Raw genomic sequence first — 25,945 nt, 5'->3', positions numbered from 1 at the left:
TGAAATAAAACCATTTCAGTACATCTTTTACTCAATACTATTTAAGTGAAGACAATAAATCAGCAGTGGGAGTAAGGAGTATGATCCATAACAGAAGTTGGTTTTCCTTCCATTTGAAGTTTGACATAGTAGGCACATGAGTCCATAACTCCCAGACACTCCACATTTTTTCAAGTCCTTCCAGCTAATTAAAGATATATCATCTGGTCCCATTCAGACACGTGTAACAGAAAAAAGGCATCAGAGATTTGTTATTTGTCTAGGTCATTTTTTGACATGCATCCATATTTTTAGTTATGAAACGATTCACCAAAGATCAATCATCTGAGGTTAATTCAAAAACAAATGGTACCTGCATCTTCACTAGACGTGTATGAGGCACTGAAGCCTCTGGCTGAACCAGACATATCTGTCACCAAAACAACTTTCATTGTGTTTCCAGATGATTTCACCTGAGTTCCTGGACTTCTCTCGCCACACAGCTTGGCCAGTCGAGGGGAATTCTGTCTGAGGCCATTATAAACCTGTTGGGTCAAAACACACCCTTAGGAGACCAAAATACAGTATTACRAGCATCTCCTGCATTGCTGCCAAATGCTTCACATCTTTAATATGCAGTTCATTGCTGTCCCTTACAGAAGGTTAGTTCCCAAATCTATTCAAAACCTTGGGAAAAACTTCCATTGACTTGAATGGATGAGGCTCCGAGGTAAAACATTAAAAACACATTGTGCATTTTGGCAAAACACAAACATAGTCCCTCTTTTTTAAACAAAAATTGAAACATTCTGTTGAGAAATTATACAGTATTTTATCCCAATACGTAGAGCTTGAATGACTTACTAATGCCAGGTACCAATCATTTTCATTCCTTTTCAGATGATCATCTTCATATACTTGTTAAGGCAAATATCAGCTTTAACAAAAAAATCTATTGTAAAATATTCAGTGCCAGTGGGCATTTTTTGATTAATTGAAACATTTCACTTTTTGATAATCCAAGTGGATTTTGAACAGCTTCTTTCATACAGCATTAGCCTAGGAGTTAATTTCCTTCCTTCTACTACTATCTTAGCAGCACAGGCAAAGCAGTAAAGACATTTTCCACTGAGATTTGGAATAAGTAAGAGTGCTGATGACACAAAAGCTAGCAGGATAGCTCTTTATTTCAGGAATCATTACTTCACTAATTRATAGAAAGTCAGCTCTTATGGTCTATCTAAAGCATCTGTGAAGGAAAATAGAGAGGTGAAGGTTATTAGCTAAGTATCACAAGGGAGAGTGACTTCTCTCACATGTGTGCATGAGCTAAATTCTGATTACGCTAAAGTGAATTCATGTGTTTGCAYCATTAATCTCAACAAATGAAAAACTAAACTAGATCTGCTGGTAGGACCCAGGGTACAGACAATGTGTAGGGAACTCTGCCTCACTTGAAAAGACGGAGGAGATGGATCCCTTGCTCCCCCTTGTTTCAGCCTTTGCTTTAGTCTTCAGAGCATCACACTTCACAGCACCATCTCCCATTTCTGCTGCTTTCATAAAGGAACCCTCTTTCCAACTGACCTTTCTGAAGCTTTTACACATCTGATGTACATCCTGCTGTGTTTTGTTTTTTGTTTTGGGTTTTTTTTTTTTTTTTTGTTCTCCACTGGGGCCAAATTAACAACCTGTTTAGTGGTGAAGATGATGAAGAGAGAAAAATTTCTGTTTTTTCCCTGTTTTCCCTGCAGAATCTGTGAGGTACAAGCCAGTACTAGCCATTTGTTGCAACTTGTGATAGTCGTCTTCTTTTTTTTTTTTTAATTTAATAAAAGTAACAACCCCCAAAATCAAGAGAGACTTGAAATTTGACTGATGGACTTTGTGACCACAAAAAATGGGTATCTAAAGCCATCAAAGACAACAAAGCTTTTTTCCCCACAATTGATAAAGAGCCAATTCTAATAACTTATAGAAGACACATACACAGGAAAATAAAGGATAAGGTACTTTCCTTGACACACTCTATGGGAATAGAAGGACAAAAAGGATCTAGCAGCCCTGGAGGTGAATGGCTGACAGAGAAGGACCTAACAACGTTAGAGCTGTATTGTGAGAACCCTGCGGCTCCTGTGCCAGAAATACCTGGAGGCCCAAGGGAGACTCGGGGAGCTGGAGGTGCCCCTGCCYACTGTTAAAATTATGAAGCTGAAGTCTGTTCTTCAAATCCTACCCTGTGCCTGGCCTGTGAATTCCAGAATGTCCGTACTCTAAAAAAATACATGAATTTAGGCAACCTAGAGAGCTAACTTTCTSTCGTTATATCCATTTTCTTTGAGTGAAATTATGATTTGTCTTAAAACCAGATATAGACATATAAATGACGTCAGCTGTATTATTTCTATCAGTGTCACATAAAAGGATCAGAAACAGCATTTTCTGCCTTCACAGCTCATACTCACAGCCACATAATCCGATGAGCACCTCCAGTGCTCCTCAGTTTTCATATCATTAATGGTTAGGCTGACACGTCGGCCTTGTTCCACTGTGATCCTCCATTCACATACTCGATTGTGTGGGTATAGGTTGGGGTAGTTGGGAGAAGTAAATGTTCCAACAGGGGCAGTAAAATCGCCACCACACTCTGAAATACCCAAATATTGCAACATCTTTTTGAGTATAGCATTGCTTATAGAGTTACAGCAAGAATACATTAACTATGCAAGAAAAAAGAGAGCCCAAGTACTTGATGTTATATGCCTGTCTTGTCCATGTTTGTCTAAACAGCTGAGTTCTCACCAGTCTTGATCACTCAACTATAGAAGTAGGTGTTAAATTTGAATGTCCACTGACCATAGAAACTCCTTTTTGTCCATTTCTTAATATTCTCTTTTCTGAAGGGCTCCTGTCAGACTTATGTCTTATATTTGGTTTCCTCTTAAAATACAGTCAAAGAATTTAATGGAGTGCAGAGGGAGAGTTGGTCCTTTTCCTCACCTTCATAGACACCTGAAGAATGGTCTAATCTGTGCATCAACTGGTGTTAAATTTTTACTGACAAAACTTCGTTTCTACACTTGCATAAGAGTGTCTTGGGAGTGCTTTTGGAGTTTGTTTCCTCCTCCTCCTCAGTTATTTTACTGAAGCACTGATGAAGGATAAGGAAGCTTTCAGCTGAGATTTTATATGAGATGGAAGGAGTTCCACAGGGTTGGTAAGAGAGTCTTTGAAACCACTACTGAGAAGAATTTCTTTCTTAAAAAGTAGCCAGATCTTGGTGGGACACACATTGCATGGATACTTAGAAATGTAAGAGAGAAGTAAGCAGCAGGACCAGGGCTATGTCCTTASTCCTGATCAGCGCAGAGCTCTTAAACTCATTGCGTATGTCCTGTCTTCATCACTAATGGTAAGTCTAGAAAGACCTTTTACTTCGAAAGGTAAAATCTCTGAAGAAAAATAAAGTCTGGAGTTTGTGGTGGAAATTCCTTTTTATTTAAGGGAATTGCCCAAAGGAGGTGAGTAAACGTATGAGTTTTTACATCATCAGCTCCCTTTCCCCCACTTTTCCACAAATAATTCTTTTTGAGCAGGGCTGCAGAGGAGAAGAATTCACTCCAAAATATGGGTTTTAGGTGCTAGAGATTTAAGAATACCATCCACCACAGAGGAACAGAATAACATAATGAAAAATCACAGCATTCCTCTAAACCTTTCTCCTTGACAAGAGGATAGGGGAGGAATATTGCAGGGCATCAYTGGACGGATGGCTGGAAAGAAAAGGTGTGGAAGAGTGGCTTCACTGTCTGAGATCTACTGTTGAGGGCAATATCCATTATAGCAGAAGATTGCTTGCCTCTCAAGGCAACTAGTGATCAGAGAGCTCTATTCATGTTTAACCCAGACATAGATGTGAAGAGCAAATATACACTACTCCAAGAATAAGTGATCTAGAATGTGTGCTGTACTATAATAATTATGGTGTGTAGTATGTGTTGCCTCCCTGATAGAAACTTATAACCTTATAAAGCCAACCTTCAGCACTGGAATCAAAGCGCAGTCTGAATCCTCGGGCATTGACTGATYCATCAGTGACAAACTTGACATAAGCAAAACTGTCAGAGGTGTCCACAGCATCAGGTAGAGTATTACCACAGTACCTGCCCAATAAATTTCCTGCACAAGTCAAATACAGAAAGACAATTTTATATCAAAGACATTATTTGCATTTATACTGATGGATCACTTTTCAATTTAACTAGGTAGACAGGAGTAAACAAGTAAAATTAAGTCATCGCTGGGAAATGGAAGGGCTTTGTTTGCTTTGCTTTGCTTCAGCAAGCAAGGCAGACAGGAGCACTGTTCATTCAAAGGGCTCTTTTTATATGCAGTGGGGAATTATTTCTGAAACCTCTTCAGAGGTTTCTTTAGCGGTATTAAGGAAGGGAAGACAAACTTTGAAACAGTTCTCTGACCAGAGGTGTTGTATTCTCGGATCTCCACAAAATCTCTTGCACATTCAGAGGAGTTTTGAATATCTAGGTCTTCTACGCTGATGGTAAGATAGTGGCCCCTGGGTCCCTGCAGAAACCATTCACACAGCAGGTTATCTTCATAATGAAGGTCAGGATACCCCACACTTTCAATGGTGCCAGTTTGTCCCACCACTGTCCCACCGCAGGGAGCTGCAAAGGCAAGGACATTTCTTACTCTAAGGAAGGACCTCAAAGAGATGAACTTCCTCCTAAATAGGACTTAAAGTTGTGGGACAACTGACTCATTTTGAGGTAATACAGTGGGAATTGCCTTCAGATTCCACATTCTCCTCCTAATTCAACAAGAACTATTTTTTTTTACACATATACCCTTCCACTGTAAGCATCCCTTCCTCGCTGACCTGTCTGTCACTAATTTGAATAAACTTACAGATTTTAAGGCCTACGTCTGATTTCTGCCAACATCCATATTTACTGGAAAATCCAGCTCTTCTCAAAAAGACATCAAACACATCACAATCAGCATACGGAAATCCCTACTGGACAATTACAAAGAAATATAGTCTGCTAAATACTGATCTAAATTTTTATGACTGACCAAATTTGATTGCTGGTTTGGGCTTACATCAATGGTTCAGATTCCTCTTCTCTTTCCTGGATTCCCTTCCTACTTCCTTACCACTCCTCATGATGTCTCAATAAAGGACTATATCACAGTTCATTTATTTTTATTTCTTGCCCTCTGAAAATTCATTTCTTTGTGGTACTTATCAAACATAAGCTCATAATACTAAGGCTTAGAGCAAATAATATTCGCTGGGGAATACATGGGATTTCACGGCATATTCTGTGTGTCTGCTAGTTATAATCTTTTCATGGCAATGATGATAGGTACATGCTTGCCTTGTACAGTTGTGTTCATACTACGCTAAGTTATTAGTCCTTTATTCCAGTTGACGGACGTAGTTGAGATGGTGAAAATCTTTTACAGATAAATGTAAATTSTGGCTCAGCATACCAACAATATTTTCTTGCAGGTGGCTTCAGTTTTCCCTTTCAGACATATAACCACACATATATCTGTTTATGTGTTTGAGGTCTAACATGATCAACAAAATCCGATGCAAAACAATATAGTCTAGTTCTTTGCCGTTGAAAAATTAACAGTCCTAGACTGTCTTACATGTGTGGCACTAACATAATAGATGCTGTCCTTTTAAAATTATGAACATTACATAAAAAGAGTATCATAATTTCGAATCTGATCAAAGGCTATTTTTAAATTAAGTTTAAATTTTTTGCCAATCTTTTTCATTGTTTTCAGCTTGAAAGCAAATAATTTTGAAGTATTTCTTTTCCCACTTGACAGATAATGAATCTCACCCCTCACTCCATTTTTGCACCATTGTTGYGCTGCTTCTGTATGTCTAGCAGCATTGTTAATACGTATTGATTTACATTTACATAGAGAAACTCTTAATTTATTCTTTTCTGCGAATTTTCAGCTGATCTTTGCATTCTCCTTCAGCTTGCTGCTCATAAAAGTGAACCTAATTTTGCATATTGAAAACCAAATCATATTGCTTGACTTTATCTGCCTCAGCCTTTTTGCTAGTGTGCCTTTTTCCCTTGTCTTTGACAGGGGCTTACCCAGTCTTTGTTTCCACTACTGCAGATCTGTCAATATTTTCCTGTTCTGCTATAATTTGCACCTCTTGCTACGTGGAGTACATGCTGATGTTAACCCCTGCAATGATTCTAATGCCTTAGCTCAATAATTGAATAATTTCAATAATTGAAAGAGGCAAGTATCTGTCAGACCACCTCTTATGAATGATTTAAGCYCCCTTACAAAAGTCTGGGACTTGAGACCTAAATCTTTTCTAAAATTAGAGAAATTGATAAATGCAAATGTTACCGATGGAGTATTTTGCATTGAATCCCACATGTGTGGCACTGCTGTCCGACCTGAACCTCATGTACATGACAGCTGCTGAAGATCTCTGTGAGCCTGGCATCGAACCTCCACACAGCTTGGCAAGGACAGGGGCGCTGGAGTCGGCACCATTGCGTAGCTCTAAGTAACTAAACGTACAGCTAGAAGAGAAGAGTTTTCTATTCAGTGTACAGCAGTAATGGCTTTAAAACGTCTCAGCAGTTACACAAACTCATGAAGATACAGTGAATTAGATCAGTTCCCATACAATGTGATGAATCAAGAAGTTCATAATCAGTTACAATTTGTGATAGACATGTAAGTTTTGATTCAAAAGAGGTGCTAGAAGCATGGAGAAAGACTCATCCCAAACCCAGTCTATGATCTGATCAGACCTGCAACTAGATCTCTGGGGGTACGAACAATGCTAATAAAATAGTTGTAACAGTCTAACATGCACATCTCTGTCAGTGTTCAGATTCAGCAGATATTCCCAATTAAGCCTCTTTGTTGACTGCTGAATTAAGGAATAGCTATAAGACACCTGAAGAGAATCAATATTCAAAATTGACAGCCTACTTTGGCAGGCACAGAAAGGCCCAAAACATCTTAACTGACAGCTTTGCCTATTGAATGATGAGCAGCACCCAGAAGACCTTCTAGGAAGCCAGAGAGGAAATACACCTTCAGGATCCTCCATCCTGCAGTGATTTTTTTTTATATAGCCTCGCAGGTGAGAGTTGCCTTCGGCATGTACTGGTACAGCCCCAAATCAATGAAATTACCTCAGCTGGAAACCAGGCCTTGTATTTATGCTTCAGACAGGATTTGCAAAACAGGTAGATCCATGGCAAACCAGCAGGCAGGCAATGGAAGAGGGAGACAAATATTTTGTGGAGGTGACCCACTGGACTAAAACCAATTCAGAGCCACAGTGGCTGGAAACTGAAATATGAAAGGACTATATGGCACACATTTTACAGAAAATATCTTTCCTACCACGGCTTCTCTTTCTCTGCCTGTTTTATTCATCTCTGCCATGCAATGAGAAGTCCTGTGAATATATACAAATGACTTGATAGAATCAGTAACTTCTCTCAAAAATTTCTTAGTCATTCTTGGCTGTAAATCTGGAAGAGCACTCTGGGAGGAATTAGAGAAARTAACAGGGAAAGAAGAATCAAAATGGAATCTCTCAGGAAACACAGGCAAAACAATGTAGATATATACTTTGGTGAAGGTTCAATGTAAAACTGATCTTCAAATTGCAGCTCTACCGCATGTCCATTAGGAGCAGTTATGGTCCAGACACAGTCAACATGTGGGGGATAATTGCTTGGATAGTTGGGAGAAGATATATATCCACCGAGGTTGAAATCATTGATATAAATATTCCCTCCACAAGCTGGGAAAGAGAAGATTACCAATAAAAAACAACATGTTAAGGAAATGGGTGAGGTGTCAAAAATATGAGTCATCACTATATTCTAACACAGTTTCCTTTCGGTGTCATATAGTCATGTCAAAAACAAATGCTTTTTGTAATCTTAATATGGTGAAACATTTTAATGCAGTATAGAAAGCTGAGCTTCTGTGCTTCTGCCTACCCAGTTCTCCTTCATTTCCACATGTTCATATCCCTCAATTAAACTGCTATTAGTTTGTCCTTGGACTGCTTTTAAGCCCAGCAGGAAACATGCTTCTTGCCTTACTCCTACCCTAGTTCCCAAGAGCTAGAAAGCCAACAGGTCAKATCCATCAGTTCCTCTATGAATCATTCCCCACCTCTACTTTCCAAATGCTGAAATGTCTTTTTGAGACAATAATGAATCTGTGAGAAATGCCAGTCAGAGCAAACACAAGGATTTGTTCAGGTCCTTTATCCTACAAAATTATCTTTACTTTTGGCTTAAAGCTTTCAGAAAGAAAAAAAAAACTTTCTAATAATGCTGGTAAATAAAGGGTTTTAGCCAGGCAGGCTTTCTAAGCTGAAATGGTTAAAATATTACTGTACAGCATGACCCATTCCCTTCAGGCATCCACTAGAGTAACGCTAACAAGGATTCTTTGTAGCAACAGGAAAAAGTAGGCAGAAAACAAGCACTTACAAACTCAGCTGGACTGACAGGTTGCCCTAGCCATGTTTAGTTCATGTTTATCATAGAATCASAGAATCATAGAATCACTAAGGTTGGAAGGGACCTCTGGAGATCATCTAGTCCAACCTCCCTGCTCAGCAGGGTCACCTACAGCATGTTAGACACGGGTGCGTCCRGGCTGGCCTTGAATATCTCCAGAGAAGGAGACTCCACAACTTCTCTGGGCAACCTGGTCCAGTGCTCTGTCACTCTCACAGGGAAGAAATTCCCCCTCACGGTCAGGYRGAACTTCCTGTGYTTCAATTTCTGCCCATTGCYTCTTGTCTTGACACATAGGACAACTGAAAAAAGTTTGTCCCTGTCCCTTTGACACCCTCCCTTCAGGTACTTGTACACATTGATAAGATCCCCCCTCAGTCTTCTCTTCCCCAGGCTGAASAGGCCCAGYTCTSGCAGCCRTTCCTCRTAGGGCAGGTGCTCCAGCCCTCTGATCATCTTCGTAGCCCTACGCTGGACKCTCTCCAGTAGCTTCATGTCTATCTCGTACTGGGGAGCCCAGAACTGGACACAGWACTYGAGATGAGGCCTCCCCAGGGCTGAGTAGAAGGGCAAGATCACCTCCCTTGACCTGCTGGCAACACTCTTCCTAGTGCACCCCAGCAGACCATTGGCCTTCCTGGCCACAAGGGCACATTGCTGGCGCATGGTCATGGTTTAGTCACTGTTTGAAGGAGAACTTCCTGTGTCCCAAGTTGCATGTTTCATAAATACAGCAGAACAACTGCAAGTGCCAAGTCCCTGATTTATCCTGCAACCTGAGTCTCTGCCTTTTGAAAATGTTATCTCTGACAAGAGATGTTATTTTCTCAGTTGAGAGCACAACTTGTGAGAAATGTTATCACTTTTCTAGATACACTAGACTGAATCATTCCTGACATAACTTAGCATTTGCACTGTGTATTGCATATTGAAAATCATGTTCTTGTTTCCAGCTTCTCTTCCTTTCCTGTATGAATTATGAATATCTCTTTCTAATGTCAGATCCTACTTCCCTCATAAAGGGTTGACAATCAGATTTTTTTTTTTTTACTTTAATGCCTCCAGTTTCCATGAGCTGGAACTGTCTCTTTTTAAAGAGAATAAAAATGGAAAGTAGGATCAGAAGTCACCTGCTGAAATAGAAAAYAGGACATTTTTCCAGACATTTGCTTTTACCAAGTTATAGTCTTTCTGAGTTAGGATTTATAACAAGAAACAAACCACTCATTTAAGAGAACAAATTCAAAGTTATTTCTATYGAGTTGCACAACTTGTGTTTATTACCGAGACTTACCGAGACTCTTAGCCTCATACTTCAGTTTGAATCCTTGACCCTCATCACTGCTGTCAGTAATGAATCGGACAAGCAGCTGATTGTCTGAGGTGTACATGGTAGAGATGGGGCTGCTGCCACAAAACCKTCCGTTCCCTAAAGGTGGGGCAGCGGCATCTAATCCATTCTTYAGCTGAAAGAAGAAAACTTGCTAAGGTCAGTCAAGCGCACAGCCCTGGAGTGCACACCTTGAGTGCTTCCAGCCCTGGGGGAAAACAATAACCTAGTGATTAATTAACACACAGAAATAAATAAGAGAGAGGCAGAGAACGAATCTCTTTGGTGTTTCCCTTTGGTATTTCCACCTCCTGAGAAGCTGGGTTGTCTTACACTGAAATCTGTAAGATCAAGTAGCTTTAATAGCTTTGAGGATTTGGGGCCCTATCCAATAACCTCACCTCTACATAATCCCCATGGTTGCAGGAAGCATCCTCTGCCTTCACCTGAAAAGGCTGTTCAAAATGGACACCGATGATAAATCCAGAGGTTACCAGTATGTGCCAGGAACAATTCAGATTAGGAGCATAGTCTTGAGGGTAGTTGGGGGATGTGATCTCACCCCTGCCTGTATGCAAATAGCCTCCACAGCCTGAGAAAAAGAAGTCGAAGCCAAGAAGAAAACATTAGCGTTAACTACTCAAATATTCATTCAAATACTCATACATACTCAAAAAACCTCCTGTCTCCTAAAAGATGTGACACATAAAAGGAAACATTGAAGCAAGTGTTTGAAGAGTGAGGGACATGCAGCGGTGCACACAATGAATGATCTGCCACATACAAGGCAGTAGGTTGCAAAATGACACGCATCAAGTATCTTCACACTGAGACCTGGTTCTCAGACTTTTTAAGAAACAAAAGYAAGCAGGTAGCTATGCCAAGGATCTCCATGGCATAAGCATATCTTTACAGTATCTGCGTTCCTTGCTTCTAGCTATGGACCAAACCACTATCACCACCACAAGCTGCAAGTCAGAACAATCTCCCCTGGCTGCCCACCGTTTTCATTACATCTTCTTTGGTGCCTCTAGCTTGTTCAGGAATATGTTGCCTTCCCTGATGCATGTGGGAGGTGCACTACTGCAAACTGCTAACATCCCAGCTGGAACTTAACGCAGCTCTCAGCATCTCTCTGTGCCTGGTTTGTGTCTCTGCTTCGAGTTGTTCATTTCCTTCTCTTAGTTGGGCATTCTTGCTCTTCCATCCCTCAGCAGAGCTGTTATAACCTCCTTTAGTACACAYTATTCTTATTTCTGGAAAGTGACTGGCCTAGTTGAATCATGCTTCATTGCATTATATCTCTGTGAAAATGGCAAATTTTACCTTCACAGAGTCAGAGATTTATGAATGTGCATTTGTGCGATGTGAATAATTCATCTGTGTGGTTAATTGGATAGAGTGCAGACATCTGTTAAAAATGCCATCAAGAGTCAGTTCTTTCTGTACCCAGCAGTAAGCAGCAAGACAGATACTTACTGCAGGGAGAAGGGAAACAAATCTTACTTTTGTAATAGGAGGCATTAAATCCAGCTCCAGTGACACTTGCATCTGACATGAAGTGGATGAACATCGTCTCTCCAGTTGATCTTATTGGCCCAGAAGGTTCTCGTCCACACAGAGTAGCCAATACTGGAGAAAGACTAGTGTCTCCTAGGGTCAACAATRAATGTTAGTGTTTAAACCAAATACATTCAAACCTCCCTGTCAGTTGCTGTGGGTCTCACACTTTCAGGCAAGTGCTTTTCAAGGTCTTTAAACCCTCCCAGACCAAGAAACATTTTCACAGACCATCAAATATTTTGCTAAACTTTAAGTGAACCAGCAAAAATATTCACCATATAAACAGAAAATTTCTTTAGAGCATGCTCCTATTGCTTTTTAGATTACTTCAGCTCAATGGATGAGAGAATTTTAGATACTGAGACCTTGGGTATCTATTTCATGCTGTCAGGGCAGAGCAAGATTGACTTCTCACCGTCTCGAATAATAAGYTGGTCATAGTTGCATGAACTGTGAGATTCAATGTCTAAGGCCAAGATATTGAACTCTACAGTGGATCCAGGAGCTCTGATAAGCCATACACAGTCAGCAAAATTTCTGTAATTCATGGGCCAGCCCGGGGAGAAAAGGAAAGAAGGCGTTTCTTCAGCTGTTACAGTCCCTCCGCAAGCACCTGTCATGTACAGGGAGACAAAATGAAAGCATCCACTTTTTAAACTGAACATTGACCCATACTTAAGGTAAGCTGAGAGTCCTACCACTAAGCACAATGAGGACACAATGATACATGTAGTCACAGGAATGTATTTCTTCAGGTATTGCTTGTATTTGGACCGAGTACAAAGTCTGAGACACTAGACCTACAAGGACTATAGTCCTTTGCTAGCTGGTGTAGTAAGGATGTGATCTATTTTACTATGAGGASTATCTAGGATAGGCCCTAWCAAGATCTAGCATCATTTAACAAARGCGTCAGAAAGGAAAGCTGCGTATATTACCATACAAATCGGGTACTGGTAAGCTAATTAGCTGAGTTAAACAGTCTTGACTCTGTTCAAACTGAAGTGCTTTTCCTTCTCCATCCCTAATGTTGCAGCTATGTTATTAGGCAGATGGAGTCCTTGATGATCTAGTGGCTCAGTGCTCTCCCAGCACATAAACCCATAAAATACTGCTGCAATTCTGCAGAGCCCCAGAGATCCTTAGTCCCTCTGTCCCCAAAAATCTGTCTTCAGATTTAGAAACAAGATATTTCGCTACATCCTAGTTAGTCTTAACTTTCTCTTGCTTTACTTGCTCAAACAAAATCAATGATATAATAAGCACATTCCCCCTCCTTCCAGGAGCTACTTCTCAGAGATATATGGTCATACTGAACATATTCTCTCTATTTATGGTGTAGTTTCATGTTCTGAATGTTTCAAATCAGAAGGGCCAGTGATGGTATTTCAAGAAAGACCCCTTTTTCATTAAAGTATATAAAAGGTTTAGCTTTCATGGAACACCAGTATAAAGAAAAATACCCTTCCATCATACTATTGAGACATAAAGTCTCATTTTTAAAACAGTTTAATTAAACTGTTTTAAAATGTTTAAAATGTTTAAAATGTTTAAAATGTTTAAAATGTTTAAAATGTTTAAAATGTTTAATTAAAATATCAATGTCTCGATTAATTAACTAGGAGTTCTTCTGGGGGGAGGACTGGTTTGCAGTTCCCTTAGGCAAAGCTCAGAACATCCCTGGGTGTGTATATATATATATATCACTTTCAGCCGTGCACCCCACTAGAGACCGACCTCTAGCAATGGTGCGTGCAGCAGGAGAACCGTCCTCCGCATGCCACTCCAGAAGAAAGCCCTTTCCGCTCACGGAGTAATCTGACTGGAACTGGACCGTCAGAGAGCTGCCAGAGGTCGCGAAGGAAGCCGGGGCCGTGCCACAGTAGGTCGCAATAGGACGAGAATGAACGCTGGGGCCGTCGTAAACCTGCACGGAGGAGGAGGAGGGAGCGAAGCTGCCATTCCTCGCGGAGGCACCTGTCTGGCCTCCCCRTACCCAGCAACGTTTCGAGCAGAACAGCGACCTCATTCAAGTGAGTGAGAAGGACACGGCTCTTCCAGCAAACCCCGGACAGCCGTGAGAGCCATCGGGGGACCCATTGCCTCTACAAAGGAAATGGGGTAAAATTCCCGTTGAATGCTGTTAATTGTGAAGYTCTCACAGAAGGACCTGGACAGAAGCCATCAAACTCAGCTCCTCTGTCACAGAGAAGGCGTCTTTGGGGACACTGGCTGGCYTCTCGTGTGAAAAAAATCCATTAATACAACCTTGTGCTTCGCTGAGGAGAAAACAATAAAATCTGCAGGAAAAAGGGATTAATTTTCTTGGATTTTTTCTTTTCCTTTTTTCCCCTGATGAATATACATATTTTATTATATATATTAAATATATACTATCTAATATATCTAAATATATTAATCTATTAAATAAATATGTAATAAAATATTTTCATTTTATTTATTTACAAGCTAAATTCTTGGTTGGTTAAAAGGTGCTTCTCTTTTGCTGCCTTTCAAACCTATTTACGTTCTTGTTCTCTTTCACCCAAGAAAAACATGTCCAGTAGAGAAAGCTAGGAAAAAAGAAAAATAACATTACATTGAAGGTCTGACCTCTGAGTCAGGTTAAAGGACCCAGGCTGATTTATACCCACTGAGTATCTAGCTGATTTAAAAAACTGATCTTCCTCTCTGAGGGCTGGACAAAGAAAGCCAGATCGAGCTGGAAGAAAGAAGATGCTGTTAAATCTGACATGAGATGCAAGAAGTTACATTTCCTTTTTGAAGTAATATTTGATTATTAGTGAATTGATAATGAATTATATTCAAATATATTGATCTAGTATTACCTTTCTTGTTACCAAACAAGACGAAATAAAAAGATAATTATCGGATCAGCTGATAGAAAACAAAGGAGAAGAGATTTACATTATTTACCTAAGTAGCTATTTATATAAGACTTATCTGTATTGCTCCACTTTGCTTAGCACTGTGGTTACGGTATTTTTAGCCTGAAAAAGGCTAGACTGAATTACAGGGGGGATCAGTGCGCAGTGGGAGTTTTGAAGAACATGTAGGTTTTTAAAATGGCCTTACTTCTAGAGGCACTGGGCTGGTATTATCACTATTGTCCTCAGCTGAACCAGCGCCGAGCAAAGTTCAATCTTTTAGCCTGGTATCTGACTTGAAATTCTTGAATTTAAAAAAATCGTGATTGTACCATTGCAGATTTATTTTCAATAAGTTTCAAACTTCCAGCTTGGAAATATCTGTTAGGGAACCAAAGCGCATGTGACTCCTCCTAATAATTAATGAAAAGGTAACAAAGTAAAACCAGTGAGCCCCAGCCTGGTCTGTGGAAATTCTTTGTGCTTCTCTTTTAGGTTGCTCCATTATTTTCATCAAATTTAATTAAAATAAAAGAACTTCTCACAATTAAATCACCTTTAAATTGTCATAATGGCATCTGTAATGATTTTCGATATCCATCTGCAGGATACGACCATGGATAACTTGTGAAGCATTTACACTTATCCGCCACTGGTAGTTGGAATTGTGAGGGTAACTTCTGGGCCACTGTGGTGAAGCTATTTGTCCTCTATTTCCCACAATGTCATTTCCATACACTGAAAAACAAGAAAGAGACAACTCATGCCTCTAATCTAAATGAAGTATCATGGCCCAGGCCTGGAACATAGCTCTTATTTCAGCCCCTATGATTTAGTTTACTCAGGGCACTTCCAGGCATAGACCTATGTCTCAAATAGGATGCACATCTAACTATTTCCTTGTGATGGGGAATGACTGCACCCTTATCTGAAGGAAATTACCCCTTCCAGCCATGCAGCTCTGCTTGTAGGAGAGATTTGGAGATTGCATGGTTCCTCTCCCCCTCCCTCCTCCTGCTTCCTACCCACTTGCTCCTGGGAAGCATTGAGTAAGAAAATGGAAATCTGAAAAATAAATTATTTATTCTTAATTTGTCAATTGCCTAATAAATGGCAACATAAACATTGAATTTGATTGCATACTTGCAAGTAGCTCTTGCATATGGTCAGATATTTCTAACTTTAAGGCTACTGGTAACCTCGGGTTACTGTAGAAGTTGTTACCATGTAGCTCTTATTCATGTCTTCTCAGCCCAACACTGCTAAAGGATGAATCTGAAAACTAGGTGATCAACTGAGAAATGTATTTAGAAAACAGCCAGTGAAATAGAGAACACATTAAATTTTTCCTAATCCATGGTATTTGTTTGCTTCTAGAAGGATAATGCGATTCAATTTGAATATATCGTCTGTTATAATAATTAAAAAAGAAAAAAAGTTTGTGTCTAATTCTTCTGATTGTATTACACTTAATAGACTTACATGCACATGAGTTCTGTCCTAATATGCTTTAGAAAGAGTATCCCTCTAAAGCTTAGGCAGACGTGTTAGAAAATATTTTTAAGTGAAATAATAGCCTTCCAGATCTCCCCAACAATTTTCTAATACACTTTACAAGGCCAGATGTTCACTTTTTTGAGTCCTTTTGTAAGTGTTATGGAAGAACAATAGTTTCCAACTAAATAACATTTACTTACAGTGCGAGAATGCGACCCTGAAACCACCAGCAGTGCCTGAGCTGTCTGAGACGAATTTCACCCACAGGACATGTCCAACAGTAGACGTATAATTTATAGGCAAAGAGTCACCGCAGAATCGTCCTGCCAGCACGCCCGTTTCATTCCCTTCCCGAATCTCCAGGTAGTCCTTGGTGCAGCCGTTACTCTGTTCCACCTGAAATGCTCTGTTCAAAAGCAGTAGGAGAGCATCAGCAGATGTGGGACTTCAGTTTGCCCTACCATGCCACAACCCCCTCCCGCCCCGGGGCTGGTGTTAGGAAGACGGCAGCAATGAAGCCCCCCAGAGCCCAGAAATCCCCGCTCCTTTGCTGGTGTGCCACCGATACCCAGCTCATTCCTTTCTGGCCCCTTACCTCATGATAGAGCTTCAGTTTGAAAAGTTATGATTTTTGAAGAGTTCTTAAGCCCTTTTAAAGATATGTTGGTTCTCCAACAACATCACTGAAACTTAGAAAGCTTCTGACATATGAAACAGATTTTTAATATAAGACCAGGTTAGACTTTAGCATCTACTTGGTGCAGAGAAAACTTTTAGCCTTGCAAATCCATTTGCAGCCCCCTACAAAGGGGGAGGGGCTTTCTGATCAGAAAGCGTTTCCAGGGGCTGAGATTCATTTGTAGTTAACACCTCAGAGCTCAAAAGTCCCTAAGCAATTTCTAGAGAGTTATGAAATATTACTGCTTCTCTGGCCTCTTTGTATTTCATGTAACTGATTCTGAAAAATAATAAGAATTGCTATAAATTTTTCTAAAACAATATTTACCTTAGAAAAGGAATGGGATTTGGCAATCAGATAGTAAGTTTTCAATTACTGCACTGACCTGAATGCTAAATAGATTACAAAAATCATTACCTTACAATTTCTAAGTAAAGTTATTCTATGTGAAGTGTTTTGATTCAATCCAATATACTTTTCAGAAGTTGGCCATGAATATATAGCAAAGATTCCAGAAAGTGATTCTTATAAATAACGCCTCAAATACTTGTGCTTTCTGATTTTCTGGTAACAGCTCCTCCCCTTTCTTCAGTCCTGAACACAGCCATATGTCTCCAGCGTACAGACTGTCTTTGAAATGGTTCCAGCCACTCATCTGGATATACTTTAGACTAATTTAAAGCTAAACCTCAACATGCAAGACCGACATTTTTGTTCAGACTGAGCTGAAGAAAATGAATATCTCATGCCAACAAAACTTCATAAAACCCCTATGTTAAACTAAGTAAAATAGATACCTTTTTCTAACACAATGACTCCAGGTTTTCCAGTGTTTTCAGCTTATCTTTCAGGTATACGTAACTAAAGGAAAAGAGCCTACATCAACTCAGTATCACTTTATGTATCCAAATATATGTTCTGCTGATAGCTTCTATTTCATTCTAAATCTCTAGTGTTGTTATTCATTTTTTTGTAGCAAATATTTTGGAAAATAATTTCAGGCTGTAGTATTTATACTCCACTTCAGTGAGTAAAGGAGGGCTATAATGTCCTTTTTATTGTGTTAATGAGTCAGTATGCGCTAAAAAATTGCACTTTTTATAGTTAGCATATTATTGAACAACTTTTCCTTTTGTTCCGATTAACTGTAAAAGCAAGTTTCAGAATTACTTTGCTTTCCTGCTAACCTCTGATCAGCTTTGCAAGGGGACAGTGTTCTCTTCCTTGGCACCAGCTGCTGCTTGACACTGGGAAACAGGGAAGCTCAGAAATCCACATCATGGTTAAACAACCACCTAACTACCCTGCCGAAGGACTCTGCATTGTTCTGCGGGTCACGCATGACTTTCCTGTCCGAAGTTTTCAAAGGAAATTTTATTTGCTGTAGGGAAAACAAAATTTCTTGACATATTCCCTTAGTCCCTGTTGTACCTCCACTACTATACTTGTTGTTGGAGTAACTCTGAAGAATTTGATATCAATTCTATCGCTACAGTATATGAAGTATCTGGGCCCTTTATATTACTCAGCTATATTATTATACAGCTGTATTACAACAGTATGATGAACCTGGCAGTAGGGAAATAGGAATTCCATTTGTTTAAAAAAAAAAGTGTTTAAAAAAAAAGAAAAAAAAAAGAAAAAAAAAGAAAAAGGGAAGTAATGCTTCTTCTTGTTTATAAGTGTGTGAGATCCGGCTTCTTCAGCATATCATGTTGCTCAAACAATAAACCACCTATTTATATAATGCTGTATGTGCCTTAATATAAGCAATGACTAAGAAAGGAGAACACTGATTGCAAGCTGCCACCAGCCACTGCTGTGTTCTCCATCCAAGTTACTCTAAAAGCACATTTCAGCTTTATCGTCTGGTAATTGCATTTCCTAATAAACACAGCGCATCCTTCCTTCAGCTCCGTTAAAGGGCTGAATAACAACCCCTGGCAATGCATTACATGAAGGACAGCTGGAGCCGGTTGCCAGGGGAGCTGAGAATCTTCCAGACGCACTCGGTATCGAGAGGGTACGGCTCGGGATAGCCAGGGCTGCTGAAAGCTCCTCTCTCCATGTGGAAAGTACCCCCGCAGGCTGCAACGAGAAGGAGACAGCAGAGGCTAGAGAAAGATAACACAGGAAAAAAAAAATACCTTGAGAGGGCCAGAGAATTTGCTAATCAGGGAAGCACTTCTCCTTGTTCTTTAACTTGTTGAGATCTTGGCCAAAAGGAGAGGTAGGGAAATTGGGGAGTTTAAATGTGGCAATGTCAGAGAGCCAAAGAGATACAAYGTCTGCTCCTTTTCTTAAAAATCAGAGGCATAGGCTAGCAACACCTACTGTATGGACTTACATGATGACGATGCAGCGTAGGTGGCATGGAAGCCCTTGGTGGTAATGTTGTTGTTGGAGAAGAAGTTCACCACCAAGGCATTACCAAAAGAAGTGATAGGATGTGGCATAGTAGTGCCACAGTAACGGCCTGAAAGAGAACAAGACAAAGAGAAAAATGAAGCATTCAGCTTATAATTACTATTGCTCACCTAACATTTGGGATTAACTCCTGACAGCAGCCAGGAATAACATTTGTTGCTTATAATTGCAATTGCAAATTAAATACACATAAATATGGAATARCCATTTTATTAGAGAACCCAGTTTGTGGCAATATATATTTTAATCRGAGGAAGGATTTGAATCTGGACCTCCTGCACTCCAGGCACCCTAACTGCTGGCTGTTCTGATGATGGTGACATCTTCTGTTTTCACTCTGTCCAGATAATTCAGCCTAACTAGAAAAAAAAATACCAACAAATACGTCTGCCAATAGTTTCTGTTTCACTCCATTGGTTAGTGATGGGGGGAAAAAAAAAAGTGACAAATAACATCAGTTCTCCTGCAATGGACTATAACATGGGGTTCAGCATGTTAAAGATACTCCAGCAGCAAGGCACCCAACGGCAGAGAGAAAGATAGATGCTAGTACCCTGGTCTTCTTGCCTGGAGTGAGAAACAGCAACATCCCAGAGCAGGAGATGAAGAACTGCAGTCTGCTCTCAGTTACAACCCACTTAAACAGAGTGTAACGCCACTACTGTCAAGGGAGTATATACAAATCCAGTGTAAGGGAGAGCAGAACCAGGCACAGATGTTTTCAATTTCCTGAGAGTGAATTCGAGGCAATGCTGGGGGTGCGAGGGGAGTCGGGATCACCCTGTGGCCAGGGTGGCCTCACAGCTTCCTGGCAGTTTAAACAATGCTAAATTTTGCTGCAAAACAGAGAAGTGAGCAGAAAGCCATAGAAAAATCAGAAAATCAAGCTTTCAGGGGTTTGAGGAAGGTTCATTTTCTGCTCCCAAAAACCRGCAGCTTTTACCACCTGCGTATGGCGCTGACTCTGCTTACACCAAGGGTTTTCCTCCAGCCTGGGTCTCCCCGGGCCAGCGCTGCCACGGGCACTCCCCGTGCCAGGGGAAGCCCACCGAGCAGGAGGCGGCTCACGGAAAAGGTAGCGCTCCTGCTGTGTGTAGCCCTGTGCGTGAAATAAAGATGAGAAGGCGCAATACCTCGAAGAGGAGCCTCGTAGTTGTTCCCATCCAAAACCTCTACAAAATCCGTCGTACAGTTTTGCCTGCTGTTTTCAATATCAAAGTCAGTGAATGAGAGCGTAACGTGGTTAACTGGTAAGAGAAAAAAGCRAAAGCGCTTTTGAGGGGAGGGATGGCATTTCACACGTACATAATGACATGTAAATACACACTGGATTTCAATTTTCCATATTTATTCTAGGATAGCAGAAGTACTATCTTTTCTTCTCTCCCCTGAACTTAATCAGTTAAATAAATTAGTGTCTSTTAGTGGATCATAAAGCATAAAATCTGAAATAATTTAATTTTTGATATGTAAAGGGAATTTGGTGGAAGTCCATTAATCTTTACTGTAAAAGTCCTGGTAAATATCTTCATATTTCAGTACTTTCTAGTTTAGAAGCRTAGAATTTAATGCAAACACATGACCCTAAATTTTCCAACATCTGAACAGCTTCATTATATAGAGTCACCAAATACAGCATGGAAAATTTACACACATTATAATTGAAAAACAAATCTTACTTCTACATCCATGACCTCCTGTCCCTTTGTGATCTATATCGCAGATCTGGACAAAATATGAACTGACGCTGCCCTGCTCCAGGCTCAGAAAGAGCTGGATCTTTCATTGCTTGGTAATGTCCCACATACATCAATTAGTCTGGTTAAAGGATCATTAACTACCCTCAGCTATGTTCGTATGGAATTGGATTTTCCACGCGCTCAGACTGTAGGCTACAAGCCGAAAAAGAGGATTTCTGACTCASGGTATTTTTGATTCCCGTGTTGGTTTAGCTTGTCCAATACGAACACCGCTGAGTTCATGAATGGAGGAACAGAGGCTTTTCCTAACACCAGCCCATGGTAATGGTTAGTCTCAGCCTTACTGTACCTACCCGGCACCATTAAGTTTTCTCCCACACTGATCAGGTCTGAATTTGACACAAACATTTTGTTTYTCCCTTGCCTACGATTAATTAGCTAGAACAAGCTGAAATCACGGACACAGGCCAGGCGCTGTGTTCAGCAGGGTGCCACTGAGTGCTGTTCAACCCCGAGGCCTGCGGGTTCAGCCCTCTTCTGCGCACCAGCCAGTCAATCACTTACGGCTATCAGTACAGGTCCTCAAGACATGAAATGAGAAGTAAAAACACAGTGGGTGGTGAGAGCAGGAGACTTGCTGGCCATCTCGGTAAAAGCTGAACAAGAACTCTCTGCCGTGGTTTGCAATGGCTGCATCTACTTTATATGGCTATGTCCTGTTTTGCTGTGTGGTTGACACAAAAAAGCTAGGTGTACCTGTAATATGTGTATTATGTAGYGATCCTTGTGATATATGGAAGAAGCCTCCATATACATAGACTACTTCTTATTTAGGATTTTTCTGTTCTCTCACACTGATATAAATCAGGAGACAAGAGCTATGTATGAGCTTTCAACCTAGATCCAGGAAGAGAATGTCCTCTAAAAAGTTGTTGTATAGGTCAGGAACAGCTGACCCATATACAATTGTTGTATAGGTCAGGAACAACTCAGTATTTTTCATGTATTTGTGTAAGAATCTATACTTAAAAGTTGCTTATCTCCTAATTTTTGTTTTAGTGTTTTCCTTGGCATATTGATTTTCATTTTATAACTTAGCAAAATAAACTTCTAAATGTGGTTGGAACATTCCATTATTTTGGCTGCAAAGGATAGATATCAAGCGAACAATTGTTCAGTAGTCACAGGTAAAAATAAGCATTTACTTTAAATGACGTTGCCAGGATACTGTAACTCTCCTTGGTAGTACATATGTTTTAGGAACTCTTATATATTGTAAAAGTAATACTGGGTATCCAATGGAAAATGTTGGTRTTTTAACATCAGTCATAGATCTGTTTAAAATTAAAGAGAAACAGTTGAGGGTATAGCTATGTACAAGAGACTAGTGTATTTATGTTCTTTTAAAATTCTATTTTAAATCAAAATACCTCCCTATCTTTTTGCATTACTTAACTATAATTTTATTTATTTATGTTAACAGCATACATCTGATGCACCACAACTGTAGCCTGAAAAATCCAGGCCAAAATAATACAGGTCAGATGTGTATATATATGTGTGCATATATATGTAAATGCATATATAATATTATATATTATGTATTATACATTATGCCTTATGTATCTGTAAGATTTTCTGACAGATGATTCCAACTTCACATACTATTCAAAACCTAATTTATAATTCCACCAGTCAGGTCCCAGTAAATCAGCTAAGATGACAAAGTTGTAAACTTTGCTCTCCTCACTATGTTCTAAATCTTTCTACAGTCAAATCTGACTTAGGACAGATTAGGAGATCCACTCTGTCTCCAGCTACCAGGATGCAGAACTTCCTAGAGAAATAAAGGAGGAATTTTKTATTGTTATTACAGAAAAAAAAAGGATGAGGATATTAGTCATCCAGCTAACTATAAAAGATGTTTTTACTTACATGGTTCCTGAGCCTGAATAATCCAGCTGCAGTTCTGATTGTTTGGGTATTTGGCAGGATACAGAGGAGAGGAAATTGCTGCCCCAACTGAATCTGACTCGATGAAACTTCCGCAGGCTTTAGAATGAAACACATATATACACATACATAYATATATTTATATATATAWAACACACATCTTAGATTCTGTAGTGAAAAGGAACATGTAAAACGTAATATGCTGCAGCAATGTAAAATAAGGGTAAAATACAAGAGAAGAATTTGAGGGAAGTCAGACAGACTTGGGAACAGACCTTCCCTCATACCTAGCTCAAGAGAGCAATCTTAAGGCCAAAATAATTTGAGTTCAGGGTAGCCCAATCATACATCTGTTTCTCTGATCTTTTGCCTACATTGGCACTTAGGAAGGGCGAAAGTGAGAAAAGTGAGAAACTCTTCAGAACCTGTCTGTGCCCAATGACTGTGGCACGTGGCATTAGCACGATCCTCTTGTGAGCTGGATCAGCAAAACCACAACTGTGTGAAATGTCGCACGTACGCAAAAGCTCAGTCCACAGTGGAACTGTGGCTAACTGTGCTGGGTGCTGCAGTGCTTGATTTCTAAGCATGCTGACTTTTCATAAAACCCCCAATGTGGAGTTTAACACCCAGCTGCTTTATATGTAAGAGTGGGGAATTAGGTACCAAAATCTGGGATCTATGCATCAGGCTGTGATGCCATCCAGCAGGAAACTGGAATTATAAGGCCTTCTTGGGAAGACAGAATCCGAGCTGCCTTCAACCCGGCTCACCGGTGGCTTTTGGGGCAGGGCTTGATCTGGTAGATGTGCTCTGAGAATATTTAGCAGGTCAGGCTGTTGTGGCTGGTACTCAGAGATGCCTAACTAAGTATCCAGCTAGGATCCCAATAATTGGGGTTGTCAAGATTTGGGGTACTTTTGAAATTTTACTAATGAAAATTCCTTCTTTTCTTTAAAATTTTTCACAAAAAAAATCAAAGAAAAAAAGCTTTTGCTGGGAAAAGTGCTAACACATAGTGAAAAGAATCCTAATAAAACAATGAAAGAAAGAGATTTTCTCCACAAAAACTAAATAGTTATATATTGGGGGGGGGGGAGTGCTTTCGAAGTTATTGTGAAGAAAAGAACGAAAATCAACAATAATATGAACTTTCTTGAAAAATTCTGCCCAGCTAGAAGCATTTTTCATTAAAAAAGAAACCATGGGAAATATCAATCCACAAATTAGGTTATTCATGTTTGGCAGGATTGGCAAGACTGAATCCATGTACTTCATGAAGAGCACAGTACAGAATTCTTTCATGCCTTTGCAGATTCATGAACATGGATAAAAATATAAAATGCTAGTTCGCCACTTTCTCTGTGGAAACTGCTAGTTGCATGTTTTTCTCRGGTCATATATGAGTAGCTGACCTCCAAGGGAGGAGGAATAAGAGGCAGCTGAGATGTCTGCTAGATGGCTTGCCACAGAGGTTATTCTTTTTCCGATTTAAAAATCTAAGATGATCCTGTGTTTTTAAATTCTTTAATCTATAATTTTACAAAATTCAGTCCAGCTAAAGATATACACTGGTATTCTGTGTATACAGAAACAACACTTTTCATTATAAGCTGTGCTAAAAAATTGTACCTGATATCGACTGACTGGTGATTAGATAAACGTGTTTGTGTGAATGAAGAAACTACCTTCAGTAAAGCGAGCGCTGAAACCTCTGTGCTGGATGGTTGTATCAGAGTGCATTCGGACATACATCACGTTCCTGGAGGTTGTGATCGGACGAGGACGCTGTGTCCCGCAATGTTTTCCAAGAAGTGGTGCTTCACTGCTGGGGCCATCGTATACCTGCCACGAACAAGTGGAATGAACTCCTGGATTTCAATAGGAGTATTGAGAAGACTTTTATTTACCTCCCTCTCTCATGTTTCACGTGCTTTGACCCTGGTGCAGTGCTGGCATTACCAGCTCAAACAAATTATGCATYGCCTACTTTAATCCTGTGGCTATTTCCAAAGAATGCAGCCATTTGGGCCTGAAGCTACCATGATCTTTATTAGTAAAAAAGCATAAGGTAGCCCTTTTACTCTGTACATACCTGGGGTGGAAGCAACTCTGCTTTAACAGCTCAGATATCCTCACACATTCTGTGATTTTTTATACACTGTCATAGTCTTTACTGAGGCAAGATTAAGAATTTAACTGAATAAAAATTACACAGGAACTCATATTAGCCATTAATACGAAACAAAGACATTTGATTCGGTGTTTTTACATGCATCTACCCACTATTAAGCATCAAGGTCCAGGCATCTATTTATAATAGCTTTAGGGAGCTGAATTAGACATATCTGAAGTGTCACTTAAGCAGAGGGTAAGGAAGAGGGAAAAGTAATGTTCAGTATATCAACACCAAGTGTGTGGAGCCTGCAACAAGATATAATGATGTATCAATGCCTATATATTGCTAACTGCAGCTGAATACATGTTGCTGAATGCAAATGAGTGTGTGTATGTGTATCTATTTTTTAGATATATACCYAGGCACACAAAATTATATAATTAAGTCTGCGTAAATATACACACATAATACATTTAGCTAAGCAACCCAAAAGGACTGCTTAAGAAACAATTTAATAGCRTTTAACATTATCCTAAGCTGTAAAGCATAATGCACATAAAGTCATTGTGCACAGGAAAAAGATGGTTTTATAGAACTTCACCTTAATTTTACCACAGATGCTTTTCTTCTCTTTTTCCTTCACCATTGATAATTTTGTTTCCTTTCTTTTAGTYTCATAATCAGGAAGATAAGGTTAGTGAAGTTAAAATCAATGACTTTCTAGCTTAAGTGACATCAAAATTATAAAAAGAGAAACCTCAGAGGAGGGAGAATGGCATGGTCTCAGAGCATCCCAACAAACTTTCCTAGCACTCAAGCAGACATGATTCACTGCCGCCGTGTTTGGAGCCATGGACCACTCTCACGAGCCTCGTGCCTGGTTTCAGTGATTTGCACTGGAGCCATTAGCGACAGTCGCATGACCCAGGGAGCAAGAACCTTGGACTACTGGGCAGCCTTGTGGAAGATCTGAATTCAATTCCTGTCTCAGCATCAGCATCCTACATGACCAAAGTCATGTCATTTAATATAACCTGTGACTCAGCTTCCTACTGTAAAATGGAAAAAATAAGGGATAGTAAGAGGACTGGAAGATATTCAGGTGCTAGGAGGTAAAAAGCTAAGCAAAACCACACTTAGAGCAAAATAATGCCATTGGGTTAAAGGAGATCTACTAGTTGGTATTTTCTTCTTCTGCTTTAAATGCCTCAAATTCTAGCAAGCCTGTGCAATGAAG

General features: G+C 39.9%; 1 protein-coding gene across 1 annotated transcript in view; it reads right to left on the bottom strand.

The window, feature by feature from the left end:
- The window catches only part of CUBN (cubilin), a 143,555-nt gene that overhangs the window by 41,421 nt on the left and 76,189 nt on the right, over positions 1 to 25,945 (bottom strand). The window contains exons 32-49 of the mRNA XM_085309431.1: positions 24,278 to 24,434; positions 22,572 to 22,688; positions 20,070 to 20,183; positions 18,857 to 18,985; positions 18,465 to 18,597; positions 16,031 to 16,236; positions 14,890 to 15,071; positions 13,183 to 13,372; positions 11,861 to 12,058; positions 11,389 to 11,535; positions 10,284 to 10,474; positions 9,847 to 10,018; positions 7,645 to 7,819; positions 6,397 to 6,575; positions 4,458 to 4,667; positions 4,018 to 4,158; positions 2,445 to 2,626; positions 353 to 524 (exon numbers count right to left, since the gene is read on the bottom strand). Of these exons, the coding sequence (XP_085165557.1) occupies positions 353 to 524; positions 2,445 to 2,626; positions 4,018 to 4,158; positions 4,458 to 4,667; positions 6,397 to 6,575; positions 7,645 to 7,819; positions 9,847 to 10,018; positions 10,284 to 10,474; positions 11,389 to 11,535; positions 11,861 to 12,058; positions 13,183 to 13,372; positions 14,890 to 15,071; positions 16,031 to 16,236; positions 18,465 to 18,597; positions 18,857 to 18,985; positions 20,070 to 20,183; positions 22,572 to 22,688; positions 24,278 to 24,434 (2,995 nt within the window). The remainder of the gene's footprint in view (positions 1 to 352; positions 525 to 2,444; positions 2,627 to 4,017; positions 4,159 to 4,457; positions 4,668 to 6,396; positions 6,576 to 7,644; positions 7,820 to 9,846; positions 10,019 to 10,283; positions 10,475 to 11,388; positions 11,536 to 11,860; positions 12,059 to 13,182; positions 13,373 to 14,889; positions 15,072 to 16,030; positions 16,237 to 18,464; positions 18,598 to 18,856; positions 18,986 to 20,069; positions 20,184 to 22,571; positions 22,689 to 24,277; positions 24,435 to 25,945) is intronic.

The sequence above is a fragment of the Rhea americana genome, unplaced genomic scaffold, assembly GCF_003343005.1.
Source record: "Rhea americana isolate MKP2758 unplaced genomic scaffold, rheAme1 scaffold_298, whole genome shotgun sequence".
In the NCBI taxonomy this organism is placed as follows: domain Eukaryota; kingdom Metazoa; phylum Chordata; class Aves; order Rheiformes; family Rheidae; genus Rhea; species Rhea americana.
Note: the sequence above shows the minus strand (reverse complement) of the source record. Positions and strands in the feature narration are given on the sequence as shown.